The 18,773-nt window shown below is 42.5% G+C and overlaps 1 protein-coding gene across 2 annotated transcripts in view; it reads left to right on the top strand.

Moving 5' to 3' along the window:
- Positions 1-18,773, top strand: part of LOC120920724 (probable ATP-dependent RNA helicase DDX60) — a 294,719-nt gene that overhangs the window by 108,277 nt on the left and 167,669 nt on the right. For both annotated transcript variants that reach the window (XM_040332971.1, XM_040332963.1), the window contains 2 exons: positions 11,466-11,718; positions 17,794-17,963. In XM_040332971.1, coding sequence (XP_040188905.1) covers positions 11,466-11,718; positions 17,794-17,963 — 423 coding nt within the window. The remainder of the gene's footprint in view (positions 1-11,465; positions 11,719-17,793; positions 17,964-18,773) is intronic.

The following is an 18,773-nucleotide window of genomic DNA, read 5'->3' as shown; positions in this document are numbered from 1 at the left end:
CTGTGCATCATGGGAGGGGGTAGAAGTGAACATATTTGTGGGTAGAAGTGAAGATGGAACTATTATTTTTGTTTCATATCTGCTGTGCATCATGGGAGGGGGTAGAAGTGAACATGTGAGCAGTGTGTTGCACCAGAATTTTTTTTCGTTTTGGTGTCATCCACAGGTGGTGATGAGGATGATGAAGCTGGGCCGTCTTCGGCTGCGGGGCGACCCACGCCATCCATACCTGAGCCAGGGGTCCAGTCAGGCCCCATGGACATTATGGCAATGCTTGTACAGGAGGAGATCCTACCGGGGACAAGTATGGTGGAGGAAGTGGTTTTGGAGGAGGATTCCTTTTTCCTCATCCAGGAGGACTCTGGCTCCCTCCAGGAGGATACCACCATCCCTGATCAACCCACCACCCCCCCCGGCCAGCACGTCATCCCCCTCCAGGGCAAGCCCCTCCATTGTGGACCCCTCCCCTTCTCCCTCTGTCCGTGCCTGAGCCTCTCCTCCCAGGAAGGCTCTGTCCAAAACCAGGCATATACCCTCCAGCCTCCGTCACGGTCTGCTGGAGGAGCAGGCCCTGCAGAGCCGCCATATAGGGGCCATGGTGGGAGATGTAAGACGTCTGGCGGACAGCATGGCATCCACCTCCACCTCTGTGCAGCATGCCCTCACCCTGCATGCAGACCGGGACAAACATGTCTCACAGAGCCTGGATGAAATAAGTGGCAACTCCAAGGCCATAGTCACCTGCTTGGTGGCTCAGCAGAACGCCCCCGCTTTATTAACCGCTGAGGTCAGCAGGATGGCAGCTGCGGTGGAGGCCAACACTGCTGCTGTGCAGGCCAACACCGCTGCAGTGCGGGAGGAGGGGAGAGTTACCCGCCGTCATCAGCGGAACACCACCACCCGCCAAATGCGGATGTTGGCCCAGACCAACACCATCCTCGCCCGCCTGGCCAACGCCATGGAGGGCATGCAGCCACCACCTGCGAGGAGTCTGGAAGTAGGGGTTGATGCTCCTCCCCCCCCTCCATCCCCACCCCATGCCTCCTCCGCACCACGGAGATTGAGGAGCCGGAGCCGGGGCACCCTTGGCCCAAAGAAGAAATAAAAAAATTAATATAATTTGAACAAATATTATATGCTCAGAATATGAGCTATTTTTTTCTTATATATGCTCAGAATATGAGCTTTTATATTTATTTGTAGTCCCTACACACGGTGAGGAGTGTATACTACAGTGTGACTGGTGTGTGAATGGGGGGGGGGGTGGCACTCCTGCTGGAAAAGGGGTGTCACCCTCTGCCATGTGAAAGGTGTATGAATGGACAGCAACATAATTGGAGCCTTGACGCGGCGTTGCTGCTCCCTAATACCATGGGGTATTGTTGGGTCTAATCCAATTTGGGGTGCATGTGTCGTGTGTGTGCTAGGGACTACAGTGGTGTGCATACATGCATTATACTTGTGACAAGATCAGGGTGTGTTTAATGTGCATAGAGACGTTCCACAAGACCATTCCGGATTGCTCTTCCCTCAGAAGATCCAGTAGTGTTTATTGGGGGGGGTTGCGTGGTTCGGGGGTAAGGTCATTGCGTAGCTCAATGTGCATGCCCCTTCGCTCAGCAAAATTGTGGAGAATACAACATGCCCCGATGATTTGGCACACAAAGTTGGGTGAATACAACAGGGTCCCCCCTGATTTATCCAGACATCTGAATCGAGATTTAAGGATGCCAAATGTGCGCTCCACCACCGCACGGGTACGTGCATGGGCTTCGTTAAATCTTTCCTCTCCTGGTGTTTGAGGGTTACGAAATGGGGTCATCATGTGAGGTCCCAGGGCATATGCTGCGTCACCTGGAAGGGAAAAGACAGGAGGATGTTAGTTGTGCATGTGCCCCTTGTGATGTCTGCATCATGGGGGGGGCAGTCATACCTGACACCCATGTCACTCACCAATCAGCCAGCTGTCTCCATACATGTTCTGGTCAAATTCGGTTGGGATGGGGCTGTGTCGGTAAATAAAACTGTCATGGCTTGACCCTGGGTGTTTGGCACGGACATGCCATATGAGGCCATGTGCATCCACAATCACCTGCACATTTATCGAATGCCAATGCTTCCTGTTGCAGTAGATATGCTCGAGGTGCCGGGGGGGGCGTAGTGCCACATGGGTACAATCTATTGCACCCACAGTGCGTGGGAATCTGTCTATTTCATAAAAATCACTGATTGCCTTCTGCCGCAGGTCAGCCGTGGTTGGTTTGATAAATTGTGTGCCCATGCGTCTGAGTATTGCAGGGATCACTTGGTGCACACACCTGCTCATGCTGGATTGGGACATCCCCGCCACCATTCCACCTGTGCGCTGAAATGAGCCACTTGCCAAAAAATGAAGGGTTGCCACTACCTTCTCCAGTGGCTGCACTGCCTGTCCCCGATGGGTCGGGCTGCTGATGTCATCCTGCAGGATTGTTACCAACTCAAGGATGACTTCAGGGCTGAAGCGAAACATGCGATACACCTCATTATCACTCATATCAAAAAGGTTGTAGCGCCCTCTGTAAATCCTCTCCCGTGCCCTCCTACGAGTCGGCTCAGTCAATAGAATATCAAGAACCATAGCTGCCCCTGGCATGTTGGTGCACAGATGTGAGGTCCCGAAAATGTGGGTGCTCTGCTTGTTCAGCTCGTCTGTCTAGGTGCTGCTGAAGTTGCGCGCTCCTGCAGCTGACATGTGGCCATCTTTTGCTAACTTGCCCCTGCTTTTAGAAGGAGCAAGTTTGCGCGGGGAAAAAAGCTTGCGCGCTTCCAGCGCAAGATGCGCATCACACGTGCATGTTTCAGAATCATCGGCAGTACCTAATTTGCATATTAGCTGAGGGAATAACATGAATGCGCAAGTTACACCCCGCGCAAAATTGCGCAATAATTGCGCCGGAGCAGCGAGGCTGCGTGCGCGGGAAAAAGGCAGAATTTCAGGCTTAGCTGGTTTACAGAATCAGCCGCAAATTTGCCTGGGAGCAAATCAGTACTTGCGCGGCGCAAATCACACTTGCTCCCGCGCAAGTGCTTCTTGAATCTGGGCCACAGTATGTAGCAGTATAAGCACATAAAAACAGAGTGTGATCTGGCATAACCACTGAGACAAGCCTCCATCCTGGGTATATATATATATATATATATATATATATATATATATATATATATATATATATATATATTCAGTTGTGCTCATAATATTACATACCCTGGCAGAATTTAGGATTTCTTGGCCATTTTTCAGAGAATATGAATGATAACACAAAAACTTTTTTTTCACTCATGGTTAGTGTTTGGTTGAAGCCATTTATTATCAATCAACTGTGTTTACTATTTTACTCTTTTTAAATCATAATGACAGCAGACTACTCAAATGACCTTGATCAAAAGTTTACATACCCTGGTGATTTTGGCCTGATAACATGCACACAAGTTGTCACAAAGGGGGTTGAATGGCTATTAAAAGGTAACCATCCTCACCTGTGATCTGTTTGTTTGTAATTAATTCTGGACTGACAGACCCTTGCATCTTTCATCCAGTGCTGCACTGACGTTTCTGGTTTCTGAGTCATGGGGAAAAGCAAAATAATTGTCAAAGGATCTGCGGGAAAAGGTAGTTGAACTGTATAAAACAGGAAATGGATATAAAAAGATATCCAAGGAATTGAGAATGTAAATCAGCAGTGTTCAAACTCTAATCAAGAAGTGGAAAATAAGGGGTTCTGTTAAAACCAAACCACGGTCAGGTAGACCAACTAAAATTTCAGCCACAACTGCCAGGAAAATTGTTCGGGATGCAAAGAAAACCCCACAATTAACTTCAGGTGACATACAGGACTCTCTGAAAACATGTGGTGTGGCTGTTTCAAGAAGCACAATAAGGAGGCACTTGAAGAATGATGGACTGCATGGTCGAGTCACCAGAAGAAAGCCATTACTATGCAAATGCCACAAAGTATCCCACTTACAATACGCCAAACAGCACACAAGCCTTAAACCTTTTGTCACAAAGTCATGTTGAGTGACTTTGGCCACAACCATAAATGCTACATTTGGAGAGGTGTCAACAAGGCCTATGATGAAAGGTACACCATTCCTACTGTGAGGTGGATTGCTGATGTTTTGGGGATGTGTGAGCTACAAAGGCATAGAAAATTTGGTCAAAATTGATGGCAAGATGATTTCAGTATGTTATCAAAAAAATACTGGAGGAACATTTGCATTCATCAGTCAGGAAGCTGTGCATGGGACGTACTTGGAAATTCCAACATGACAATGATCCAAAATACAAGGCCAAGTCGACCTGTTATTGGCTACAGCAGAATAAAGTGAAGGTTCTGGAGTGGCCACCTCAGTCTCATGACCCCAATATCATTGAGCCACTCTGGGAAGATCTTAATCGTGCAGTTCATGCAAGACAGCCCAAGAATTTACAGGAACTGGAGGCTTTTTGCCAAGAGGAATGGGCAGCTTTACCATCTGAGAAGATAAAGAGCCTCATCCACAAAAAACACAAAAGACTTCAAGCTGTTATTGATGTTAAAGGGGGCAATAAATGGTAATAACAACTGGGGTATGTAAACTTTTGATCGGGGTCATTTGGGTAGTTTCTGTTGTGATTATTATTTAAAAAGAGTAAACACAGTTCATTGATAATAAGTGGCTTCAGCCAAACACTAACCATGAGTGAAAGAAACGCTTTTGTGTTATCATTCATATTCTCTGAAAAATGGCCAAGAAATCAATTCTGCCAGGGTATGTAAAATTATGAGCACAACGGTATATGCAGAAACAAGTGGTCATGAGGGACTTTAAATGAGGCGTGTGTCATTGTAAAATATAACAGTAATAATAGTACAGAGAATACATAATAAAATAAAAATATTTTATTGTACAAAGAAAAATGTATCGGACAAATCAAAATTTCTAAAAGAGTATACAAAACACCCCTGTAGGACCAGACGGCATGCGAGTTGACATCACAGAGCAGCCATACGCAACATCTTTTCCCCCCAACAGGCATCCTCAGAAAAGGAAATATTTGTTTAACCACTTAAGGACCTTGCCTGTTTTTCAGATTTGGTGTTTACAAGATTAAAACATTTTTTTTTGCTAGAAAATTACTTAAAACCCCAAACATTATATATATATATATGTTTTTCTAACACCCTAGAGAATAAAATGGCGGTCATTGCAATACTTTTTGTCACACTGTATTTGCGCAGCGGTCTTACAAGCGCACTTTTTTTGGAAAAAAAACACTTTTTTGAATTAAAAAATAAGACAACAGTAAAGTTAGCCCATTTTTTTTATATTGTGAAAGATAATGTTACGCCGAGTAAAATGATACCCAACATGTCACGCTTCAAAATTGCGCCCGCTCGTGGAATGTCAAACTTTTACCCTTAAAAATCTCCATAGGCGACATTTAAAAAATTCTATAGGTTGCATCTTTTGAGTTACAGAGGAGGTCTAGGGCTAGAATTATTGCTCTCGCTCTAACGATCGCGGTGATACTTCACTTGTGTGGTTTGAACACCGTTTTCATATGCAGGCACTACTCACGTATGCGTTCGCTTCTGCACGCAAGCTCGTCGGGACGGGGCGCTATAAATTTTTTTTGTTTTGTTTTTTATTTATTTTTATTTTTATTTTTTTAAAAAAATGGGTCACTTTCATTCCTATTACAAGGAATGTAAACATCCCTTGTAATAGAAAAAAGCATGACAGGTCCTCTTAAATATGACATCTGGGGTCAAAAAGCGCCCAGAAGCGATTCAGTTCGCATGCGCCGCGCTTTATAAGTTTTTCATTCATTCATTCATTCAAAAAGACCTCAGATCTCATATTTAGACTAAAATGCAAAAAATAAAAATAAAATGGTCATTTGAAAAAATGACAAGAAAATGTACCTTTAAGAAGCATGGGTGGAAGTAACGTTTTGATGTCGCTTCCGCCCTGCTATGCTATGGAGACGGGTGGGGGCCATCTTGCCCTCACTCGTATCCCAGCCGAGCAGGAGGAAGGGCCCCTCTCCCGCCGCTGATAATGGTGATCTCGCGGCGAATCCGCCGCGGACACCACCGTTATCGTTTAGAGGACCGCTCACTGAAAAGATGGATATCTCGGTTGTGGTAGCGGCTGCTGCCGTTCCTGAGATATCCATCTTTAAAAAAATGACGTATATATACAGTGAGGGGTCCTTAAGTGTTTAAATGTTACTTAAAGGGGTTGTAAAGGTAAAAAAAAGTCTGTAACTCCACACAGTAATGCAAGGCTTTCTCCCTGGTGTGGAGTGTCGTGTCCTCGCCCCCTCCCTTGAGGGAGGGGGCGAGCAGGAGAGTCAGGGCGCCCACTAACACACAGCTCCTTTCTCTATCTGCAACGTAGAGAGCGTCCAGACTCTCCTGCTTGCCCCCTCAAGGGAGGGGGCGAGCATGACACTCCACACCAGGGAGAAAGCCTTGCATTACTGAGTGGAGTTACAGACAGAAGAACAGGAAGTGAGGATTTCTCAGAAGATATAAGGACATTTAAAAGCAAAATCGAAGGATGAGGTAAGTGAAGGAGGACTGCACTAAGGTAAAGGAAGCTTTTAAGGGAAATTTTTTTTTTACCTTTACAACCCCTTTAAAGCACCTTGAGTCATCAGTGGACTTTTGATATGATGTTTGGACTTTTAGGGACATATGTATGTAGCACCCTCTGGAGTGTGCTAATGGTAGGAAAACCATGTAGAATTCGAAAGACACATATTGAGAGTAGATGGTGCTACTCACCCCAATTGGTACAAAATGGGAGGGTTCCCCCAGTGGAAGAACCATATGCTCACTCAAGCTATAAATTTATGAATATGTACTTGGGTCAGGGTTATTGGAGTTCAGGGCTGAATGACTCTTCATGGTAGTTCTCTGGTGCCTCCCCCTGATGTCTGGAAGGTTGGAGTAGCTTTTTAGAATTAGTGGACGGGGGTTAGGAGGGGCTGCCATGCATATTTATGAGGCCTCAGCCAATCCCCAGTAGTGGGTTGGCAGGGGACTGAGATAACCTCAGAAATAGACATGAGCCATTACAGCAGGGGCAGTCGGGTGAAAGGTGGAGATGCAGTTTTGAGGAGGCTGTCAGTGGCCCTAGTGGGTACCTCCTTGTCTGGGGTGGTGTTCTGCCGTAAGCCTGGGGCTCAGGTGCTGGAAGGATTCTGACAAAAAAAACATGGCAGGAGGCTTTCCTGGAGGCACAGGAGCAAGAGAGGACAGAATTTGGAGAAGAGATGATGAACTGGTACCATGTGTGTAGGGACAAGGGGGTGTGTATTTTTTACATACAGTACTGCAATCTATAAGATTACAGTATACTGTATGTAAGGTGTTTGTTTACTTTTTTGAATTTGGCGCCGTTCTCCACCCCCGTGCGTCATAACGTCACAGGGAATGGAGATCGGCGGCACACAGGCACTGTGAATCGAGCGAGGAGGACACCGCTCGCTCACACAGCGTGGCAGCGTCACTGGATCCAGGGACAAGGTAAGAAAACACTGCCTGTGGATGCCGCGAGGCGAGCCAGAGTCTGACTCGGGGTTACCGATCGCAGCACAAAAATGTAACCCCGAGTCAGACTCGGGAATACCGCCCAGAGGGTTAAAGCACAAACCGGAATTCAGGGTGATAAATGAGTGGCGGTATCTCCCGTTGAAGCACTTCATTGAGCAATTACCCCAGCCAATAAGATCAGAGATGGATTTAATACCGCTCGAGCGGCTCTGTTCCGCAGAAAACACAAGAGGTAGTATATCCCGAATTTATCAAATATTGTTGGCAGTGGAGCGGTCGGAGATCCCGCCATTCATGACTAAATGGGAAAGGGAATTAGCGTCACATACAGATAAAGTCACTATTAGCAAAATCCTGAATCTAACCCATAGCTCGGCAGTAGACACCAGAATGGTCTAAATTAATTATAAATGTTTAACAATGTGGTACGCAATGCCCGACAAAATCAGCAGAAAAATCTGTGGAGTGTTGGCGAGGATGTAAGGTGGTAGGAACAATGGCCCAATTGTAGTGGGACTGCCCAAAAAAATTTAAATATTGGAGAGGGATCTTGCAGCTAATAAAAGAAATCACTAAAAAATAAATATTAGAAGACCCATAGATAGTCGTGAAACATGGGATGGAAGGCTCAGTAAAACAATACAAAGACTCAGTAATCCCACAGATGTTGAATGCTGCGAAAAGACTCATTCCTAAAAAGTGGCAAGAAGTAGACGTCCCCTAAACTCGAGAGTGGTTAAATACAGTAGAGGAAACATATAGGATGGAATGCCTGTGGCAGAGACTAGCAGAAAAATGTGTAGCGTTAATAGACAAATGGGAGAGTTGGAAAGCGTTTAAAAAGACAGGTAGATATGTTGAGGTGCTTAGTCCCTAGACAGAGGGAATCCTCCCACTGCAAGAGTAAATTTGAATAAAAAAAAAAGGTTTATTAAGTAAAGAGGTAGAGGGGGTGATTGGGCGGCAGGCTGGGGGTAGGAGGGTGGATGGAGGGGCAGAGGGAGGGAGAGGTGGGGGCCTCGATCTGGCTGGAAAATTCAGAAGTAAATAGGATACAAGGGTAAAAAAAAAAAAAGGTATACCTGCTAAAACTGGACAGCATACTACAGGTGCAGCTGAAACCAGAGTCTTGTAGAGTGGGAGAATTATTGTTTTATCTCTGGAGTAAATCCCCTTATTAATGCATGCCAATATTCTGTTTGCTTTGCTTGCAGCAGCTTGACATTGCATGCCATTGCTGAGCCTGCCATCTACTAGGACCCCCAGGTCCATTTCCATCCTGGATTCATCCAGAGGTTCTTCCCCTAGTGAGTAGATTGCATTCATATTTTTGCCACCCAAATGCATTACTTTACATTTTTCCACATTAAACCTCATTTGCCATGTATTTGCCCACCCCATTAGTTTGTTCATATCTTCTTGCAAGGTTTCCACATCATGCAGAAAAGTTATTGCCCTGTCTAGCTTAACCTCCTGGGCGGTGTTCCCGAGTCTGACTCGGGGTGAGATTTTTGGGCTAGGATCGGTAACCCCGAGTCAGACTCGGGCTCGCCTCGCTGGATGTACAGGGAGTTTTACTTACCTTGTCCCTGGATCCAGCGATGCCACCGCGCTGTGTGAGCGAGCAGGACCTCGCTCGATTCACACAGTGCCTCCGTGTGACGCTGATCTCCGTTCCCTGCGACGTTACGACGCACGGGGACGGAGAACGGCGCCAAATTCAAAAAAGTAAACAAACACTATACATACAGTATACTGTAATCTTATAGATTACAGTACTGTATGTAAAAAAAACACACACCCCTTGTCCCTAGTGGTCTGTCCTGTGTCATGCATGTCATTTTATATAATAAAAACGTTTCTTTCTCCCTGCAAACTGTAGATTGTCCATAGCAACCAAAAGTGTCCCTTTATGTCAAAAATAGTTTTAGATCAGCTAAAAAACAGCGATAATAAATTATAATCACTTGCAGAATTGTGCGATAGCAATTTGTGGGGAAATTCGTCATAAAAAAATAAAAATAATGACAGCAACAATTCTGCAACTGAGCAAATTTCAGTGATTTTGATTTGATTACATTATATTATTATTTGTTATAATTATTTATAATTATTTATTATATTATAATTTATAATTTTGTTTTAAAAAAAATGTCATACCCGGGATGCCTATTAGAAGCTTGTTTGGTCAGATTTAAGTGAGTTATTTCTAAAAATGACAGACCTACAATATAAAACGCCAAATTTCCTTGCAAATAATGGTACCGCTTTCAGCATGTTTTTTCTGAAAGAATCATACCGCCAGGGAGGTTAACATCGTCTGCAAATACAGAGATTGAGCTGTTTATCCCATTCCCCAGGAGCTGGTGGATGTTAGAGACCTTGCGCTCTCCCACCTTCCATTTGAGAATGCCTTACAGATGCTCAGTAGGGTTTAGGTCTGGAGAAATGCTTGGCCGGTCCATCACCTTTACCCTCAGCTTCTTTAGCAAGGTAGTGGTGGTCTTGGAGGTGTGTTTTGCCCTGTGGCCCAGTCTCCAAAGGGAGGGGATCATGCTGTGCTTCAGTACATATTGGCATTCATGGTTCCCTCAATGAACTGTAGCTCCCCAGTGTCGGCAGCACTCATGCCCCAGACCATGACACTCCCTCCACCATCCTTGACTGTAGGTGTAGGCAAAACACACTTGTCTTTGTACTCCTCACCTGGTTGCTGCCACTCACACTTGACACCATCTGAACCAAATAAGTCTATCTTGGTCTCATCAGACCACAGGACATGGTTCCAGTAATCCATGTTCTTAGTCTGCTTGTCTTCAGCAAACTGTTTTCAGGCTTTCTTGTGCATCATCTTTAGAAGAGACTTCCTTCTGGGATGACAGCCATGCAGACCAATTTGATGCAGTGTGTGGTGTATAGTCTGAGCACTGACAAGCTGAACCCCATCCCTTCAACCTCTGCAGCAATGCTGGCAGCACTCACATGTCTATTTCCCAAAGACAACCTCTGGATATGACACTGATCATGTGCACTCAACTTCTTTGGGTGACCATGGTGAGGCCTGTTCTGAGTGTAACATGTCCTGTTAAACGGCTGTATGATCTTGGCCACCATGCTGCAGCTCAGTTTCAGGGTCTTGACAATCTTCTTATAGCCAAGCCATCTTTATGTAGAGCAACAATTCTTTTTTCAGATCCTCAGAGAGTTCTTTGCCATGAGGTGTCATGTTGAACTTCTAGTGACCAGTATGAGAGAGTTAGAGCGATAACACCAAATTTAACACACCTGCTCCTCATTCATACCCGAGACCTTGTAACACTAGCGAGTCACATGACACCGGGGAGGGAAAATGGCTAATTGGGCTCAATTTGGACATTTTTACTCAGGGGTGTATCACTGCAAATGTCAGATCAAGAGCAGTAATTCTACCACCAGACCTACTGTGTAAATCTAAAGTGGTAACCTGTAAAGGGTTTTAAAACGTCAACTATGGATAACATAACTGTTCTATGGGCATGCACAATTTTAAAGCATGACATGTTTTGTATCTATTTACCATACTTGGCATAACATCGTCTTTTATATTTTAACAAACAATTGGGTATTAAATTGTGTTTTTGTGCATTAAAATGAATAAAATTGCATATGGTAAATCGCTGCGCAAATACCATTTGATAAAAAAAATTGCAACACCCAATATTTTATTCTTTAGGGCCTCTGCTTTAAAAACATTAAAAATATTTGGGGTATTTACGTAATTTTCTAGCAAAAAATTCAGATTTTTATGTGCATTAGAGAAGTGTCAGAAAAGGCCTGGTCTTCAAATTGTTAAAGTATGTATCTGCAAGTAAATAATAATTCAAATTGTATTCTTAGATGAGCAAAAAAGACCAAATAATTGAAGAAAATCTGAAGAAGATCAGAACCCTGGAAGAGAAGAAGGAAATTGAAAAGTGGAAAGCCAAAGCTTCATCTCTTGCTGGAGAAATAAGACGTGACATCTTCTGTGGGATGAGACAAGCAGAGCAGTTTATCAGCTCATTGCAGACAAAGTCTTTAAAACTTCAAGCACAGTTTCATGCTCTTGAAACATGTTTTGCACTGTGGGTTAACCACTGTAAAGCTAACAGTAAGTATTATCATTGTTATTATGTTTTCTTGTTTTCCACAAATGTTCCAGAAAACTTTTTTTTTATATTATTGTTTTACATCACTTCCTTCAAAACCATGATTCGTGAATTCCACAGATTGGATATATCCTTTAATGACAAATGCTTCTGAACCACATGTACTTGGCTTTCTTTTAGTAGCAGTAGAATATAATTTAAATCCCTCACCACTATTTAGAAAGAAAGTCCACTTCGGCAGGCACAAGCAGACGCCTAAAATTCAATACTAACACTGAATGTATAAATATGTTCTAAACATAATATGCATGGCTTTATTGATTATATACCTGGAGGTCAATTGATGAAATGACTGTCTGAATTTACTAAACTGTAATATAGGTAAATAAAGAACACATAGGGAGTGTCCCAGTTCAGCAGCAAAGCTGTGTAGTTCTAATCACAACGTACTGTAATTTCTTTTGCTTTCTGACTACAGTCTGACCCCCTAGGACAGGGAGGTATATGTGGCCTGATTGATATAACAGCTACCCAGCCAGTCTCTGCCTAGCTTGTAGGGATGAGCCGAACACTCCACGGTTCGGTTAGCACCAGAACATGCGAACAGGCAAAACATGTGTTTGAACACGCGAACACTGTTAAAGTCTATGGGACACGAACATGAAAAATCACAAGTGCTCATTTTAAAGGTTAATATGTAAGTTATTGTCATAAAAAGTGTTTGGGGACCCGGGTCCTGCCCCAGGGGACATGTATCAATGCAAACAAAGTTTTAAAAACGGCTGTTTTTTTCAGGAGCAGTGATTTTAATAATGCTTAAAGTGAAACAATAAAAGGGAAATATTCCTTTAAATTTCGTACCTGGGGGGTGTGTATAGTATGTCTGTAAAATAGTGCATGTTTCCCGTGTTTAGAATTGTCCCAGCACAAAATGTAAATTCTAAAGGAAAAAAGTAATTTAAAACTACTCGCGGCTATTAATGAATTGTCGCGTCCCGGCAATACAGATCAAAGTCATTGAAAAAAACGGCATGTCATTGGGTAGCCCCCGCTTGCCGGAGAAAGCCGGGGGTTACCCAATGATGTGGACAAAAAATCACAAGGCAACAGCGCTCAGAAAAAACCAAATGATAACAGTCAGTTAGCAAGGGTTAATAATATGGGATAAGATGACAGTAACAATTATAAAATAGTTAAAAGTTCATGGATAAAAGTTCAAGTATAGGAATACAATCAGTCCATATATAAAAGCTGTATTCTCTGGTGAATTCTAATAGGCGACCAAGGGCTGCTCTCCAGGAGTGAAGTCAACTCAGGTATACATGAAAAAAGAAAAACAGGAAAAAAGCGCCTCTAGGTCATCTGATTTATTTACATAGATGGGAATAAGTCTCCAACACTTACATGTAATATTGCAGGAACAGGGGTGCAAGTGAGGATGTATGACATGAAGATTGCTCGTGTCTCAATCCTGGTGATGGACGAGCAGATCAGCTGGAGGAGAGGCAGAGGCTGATGGCTGTGTAGGAGCGGTGCTGGAGCACAGTGCTCAATCCATTCAAGTGTGCCGGACGGTAGCCGATAGGGGCCAACACAGGATAATGCAAAGTAGAAAATCATGCAGATGTACGGCTCTCGTTCCGGAGGCGGTGACGTCAGCGGGACGGTGGCCGACAAGGGCCAATGTAGTACACAACGCGTTTCAACTGACGCTAGGCTCTGAAACGCGTTGTGTACTACATTGGCCCTTGTCGGCCACCGTCCCGCTGACGTCACCGCCTCCGGAACGAGAGCCGTACATCTGCATGATTTTCTACTTTGCATTATCCTGTGTTGGCCCCTATCGGCTACCGTCCGGCACACTTGAATGGATTGAGCACTGTGCTCCAGCACCGCTCCTACACAGCCATCAGCCTCTGCCTCTCCTCCAGCTGATCTGCTCGTCCATCACCAGGATTGAGACACGAGCAATCTTCATGTCATACATCCTCACTTGCACCCCTGTTCCTGCAATATTACATGTAAGTGTTGGAGACTTATTCCCATCTATGTAAATAAATCAGATGACCTAGAGGCGCTTTTTTCCTGTTTTTCTTTTTTCAATGATGTGGACAGGTGACCGGCCCCCTCTTACGAGTCATGGGGATTTCGTGTGGAGTGGAGACTGGAGCATCACTGGACATTGGAGCACCGCGGGACATAGAGAATGGATTACAACGCTGGACAGACTGGATTACATCGCTGGAATGTTTTTTTGTTTTTTTAATAAAGGACTTATCCCAACTGTGCCTGTCTGTTTTTTACGCTTTCTTTTGTGAAATGGTAGGGGTACAATGTACCTTGTTACCAATTCACATAGGGGATTCTGGGGGTCCCCTTTGTTAAAGGGGGCTTCCAGATTCCAATAAGCCCCCCATAACTACCGGCAAGGGTTGTGGGGATGAGGCCCTTGTCCCCATCAACATGGGGACATCCTCCCAATGTTGAGGGCACGTGGCCTGGTACAGTTCAGGATGTCTCTCTCGTCCCCCCTCTTTTCCTGTGGCCTGCCAGGTTGCGTGCTCGGATAAGGGTCTGGTATGGATTTTTGGGGGACCACACGGCATTTTTTTATTTTGGTGCAGGGTTCCCCTTAATATCCATACCAGATCTGAAGGGTCTGATATGGAATTTGGGGGGACCCCCACGCTTTTTTTTGATTCTGGGTTCCTCTTAATATTCATACCAAACCCAAATGGCCTGTAATGGACTGGGGGGGGGGGGGCTGACGTTTTTTTCAATGACTTTGATCTGTATTGCTGGGACCCGACAATTCATGAATAGCCACGAGTAGTTTTAAATTACTTTTTTTCCTTTAGAAATTACATTTTGTGCAGGGACAGTTCTAAACACAGGAAACATGCGCTACTTTACAGGCATACTATACACACCCCCCAGATACGAAATTTAAAGGAATATTTCACTTTTATTGTTTCACTTTAAGCATTATTAAAATCACTGCTCCTGAAAAAACTGCCATTTTTAAAATGTTTTTTTTTTTTGCATTGATACATGTCCCCTGGGGCAGGACCCAGCTCCCCAAACACTCTTTATGACAATAACTTGCATATTAACCTTTAAATTAGCACCTTAGATTTCTCCCATAAACTTTAAAAAGGGTGTTCCGCAGCTTTTTGAACAGCCAATGTTCGAGTCGAAACTCATGTTCAACTTTAACATAAAGCTCATCTCTACTAGCTTGCCAATTATTCTCTCACTTTTTAGAAGTGCTCAAGCCAAAACTTGCAGTACACATAACCCTGACGATTTTGGTATGGAACAACCATGAACATTGCAAGGACAATCCCTGCCCTGGGACCACTCCCAACACATTTCACACATAAGGACTGAGTCGTAGAGATACATCTTTTAGGTGCAGCCCTTTAAAATGAATGGACTAGCCTAACACAGTACATGTTAAGACCTGGCATAAAGTTTGTTAACACATGCTCATAAAATTCACCAGTACAGTGACAATCTAGCCAAAAGTCAATTAAGGGGGGTTGGGTTAAGTTTTAGTGCTTAGGTAAATGGATGTTAAAGGGTTAGTTCAGCCTTCACCCCCCCCCCCCCCACACCTTCATGATACTTAAAATGTGATGCACTACTAAGTGGAATCCATCTGGTATGTCCTGAAAGTGCTGCCAAAGAAGGGCGAGAACAGCAGGAGTTTCAAACCCCCAGACAGCTAGACTGGCTGTGGGAATGCTAACAGCTCAGCAACCCCAGAGGTAAGTACAGTGGGGACCAGGGGTGGGTAGGGTGTCCAATGTTAGGTTACCTTGGCATTTATTTTTTCTGTAAAGGGGAACTAACACTTCGAGTGTGAGGGCAGCCTAAGTATCGGGTTAAAGCGGAGTTCCGGCCACAATTTCACTTTTTATATATAAATACTCCTGTAATACACAAGCTTAATGTATTGTGATGTAGTAAAGTTAGTCTGTAAACTAAGGTCCATTTTGTTAGGTTGTTACAGCATTTAGACACTTTATAAAATAGAAATTGACTGGGGCCATCTCAGGTGTGGGCATCATGAAGCCAGACTGTATGACTTCCTGGATTTCAGCCTTGCAGATCTCGCACATGCTCAGTGCTGCACGAGCAGTGTAATAGGTTTCAGATCAGGTTTCAGCACCTGTACTGTCCAAGTCACATGGTTCTTCGAGACTGGGGAGTGCACAGACTCCTGGAAAGTTACACCCACTACATTCCCAGGAGTCTGTGCGGTGTAGGTTAGGAAGCTTAAGCACCTAGGTGCAGGAAGTGGGAATATTAACTATTCTGCCTAGCAACAACACTTTGAAGGCATCTAAAAAAAAAAAAAAAATTCTTAAAGGACTAATGACATTTTTTTAAAACTACTGATGTAATGTTATATTTATGGGTGGAACTCCACTTTAAGGTTAAGCCTAGTACACACGATCAGAAAATCGGATTAAAAATACTGCTTTTAAAGCAATCGTACAATAATCTGATCCGTTAGTACACAGCTTTCGAGACCTGATCACGACAGTTCAATTTAAAATTATCCGAAGAGGCCAAATGTGATTATTTTTCTTGCATGATACCAAATTGTATGATTTAGGTTTAATCTGTACAGTTCTTGTCCCAAAAAATTGGAAGAGCAAGACCACACATGCTTGCAAACAAAAGAACACATTTAAATACAATACAACACATTACATCAGTTCCAAAGTTGTATTCTGTCCTACGAGAATTTTTGTAACTTCTTAATTTTCGATATGAGACAAAAATAAAAGGGATGATCATTAATTCAACATTCTTATTGTGTGTACGGGGCTCTAGGGGTATGGGGGTAACTTTTTTCACAATTTTAGCTTTTAAAATTCTTAGTGCACCTCTGCAGTTCTGTGTTACAAAGGCTGACCTCCTATTTTTCACTTTGTGTATTAAAACAGTTCTAATGTCTTTTGTACAAGACATAGGGCAACAATTGTAATGAAATAATATTATACAACCCCTGGCAACTAGTATGGAATCACCACTCTTGGAAAATGTTCATTCAGTTGTTTAATTGTGTAAAAAAACAAAAATAATTACAGACATGCCTCAAAGCTATTTTCATTTAACATTGCAACCGTCTGGCTTTAAGAAACATTTGAAAAAAATAAAAATAAAGAAAATTGTAGTCAGTTGCAACTGTTTTTTCAGATAAAGCAGAGGAAAGAAATATGGAATCACTAAATTCTGAGGAAAATATTATGGAATTACCATGTACTTTACAGTTCTAAAACAAACATCTGCATCAGATTACATCCTAAAAAATTATGTCATCATCGCCAAACATCCTTTCAATTGATGGAATAAAAAAAGTGTACAAAATCTCAATGTAAACTTGTGCATTTATTGAAGATTTAATGACTGTTATCTCCCTACCTTTATCTGACATGCAACCCCATATCATCAATGATTGTGGAAATGTGGATGTTTTCTTAAGGCAGTCATCTTCATACATTTCATTGGAAAGGCACCAAACAAAAGTTCCAGCATCATCACCCTGCCCAATGCAGATTGGTAGCCTGACGAAAACATGCAAATGTACACAATCATTGATGATATGGGGTTGCATGTCAGGTAAAGGTACGGGAGAGAGAACAGTCATTAAATCTTCAATACATTTTCAAGTTTATATTGAGATTTTGGAAACTTTTCTTATTCCATCAATTGAAAGGATGTTAGGTTATGATGATGTCATTTTCAGGATGTAATCTGATGCAGATATTTGTTTTGAACTGCAAAGTATGTGGTGATTTCATAACATGTTCCTCTGCTTGATCTGCAAAAACAGTTGTAACTGACTACAGATTTCTTTTTTTTTTAAACTGTTTCTTAAAGCCAGAAGGTTGTAATATTAAATGAAAATAGTTTTGAGGCATGTAATTATTCAACACAATTAAACAATTGAATGAACATTTTTCAAGGGTGGTAATTCCATACTTTTTTCCAGGGGTTGTACAATACTATTTGTACTAATTATTTTTTAATATTATGTTTTTTTTTTTTTTGCTTATTTGCAGCAGATAAAGAAACAAGAGATCAGAAAATTGTTGTGGAAATGATGAAGCTAATACAGGCTATTGTTAATGATAACCAGGAAATGTCACAAAGGGAAGAGCAAAAAAAGGTGTCTCCTTTTCTTATTCACTTAGGATTCGAAAACTTAGCCGAACAACTGCATTACCTACAGGTAATTCATTGTCCTATGCAAGTTAAGATGTAAATAGGTTTTCCACTTTATTCAAAAACAGTTGTTCTCTGCTTCACTGTGTACTGTAGTGACATGGGTGTGCTTTCTCTCTGGGAGAAACTGTCTTAATGGCTCTGAAGATCAGCTATGAAAGAATTAACTATTTGTAACTTTAAATTTGTTTATCTTTAAAGTAGTAATACAGTTTAATACAGTTATATTCGTTTGGGCCATAATCATGGTTTTCATCAGATTTTCATTTTGAAAACGCAAGTTCTAGGTCCAAGGAAAGTAAAATAGAGAAGATCTTTTCTGATCCTTTAAGGCAATCAGATAATCATGAGATATTAATAAGTGTTTATATTTTGTGCATTTAGAAGCACATTCAGCCTTTAAAGTGATCTACAGAGACTGACTAGAACTAGCTCCTGTGGAAGTCTATTATACATTATTATTATTATTATTATTTTTGTTTTTATTGCAAATAATCTTTATATGGAGGCCAAAACTCTTTTTTTTACCAGATATAAAGAATGTTTACCTGTCTTATGGAATATATTTTGAGGAAAAAATCTTGCATCAAATTTACTATATGCACTTAATTATTTAATTTTCTATTTATACAAAGACCATATGCCTCCTTAATTTAGGGCCAGTGTCAGCAATCTTAGGGCTGTGTCAATTAGCATGCTTTTGATTTCTTTTTGAGATCCTTCTGACCTGTCTTTTGTATTCTCATAGACTTGTATTGACAGAAAAGCAGGTTTGACACAACTAAAAGCCCATTGACACAGGTGCTTAAAGCAGAGC

Source organism: Rana temporaria, chromosome 1 (genome assembly GCF_905171775.1).
Source record: "Rana temporaria chromosome 1, aRanTem1.1, whole genome shotgun sequence".
Lineage (NCBI taxonomy): Eukaryota > Metazoa > Chordata > Amphibia > Anura > Ranidae > Rana > Rana temporaria.
The sequence above is the reverse complement of the archived record's forward strand: the minus strand, read 5'-3'. Positions and strand labels throughout refer to the sequence as shown.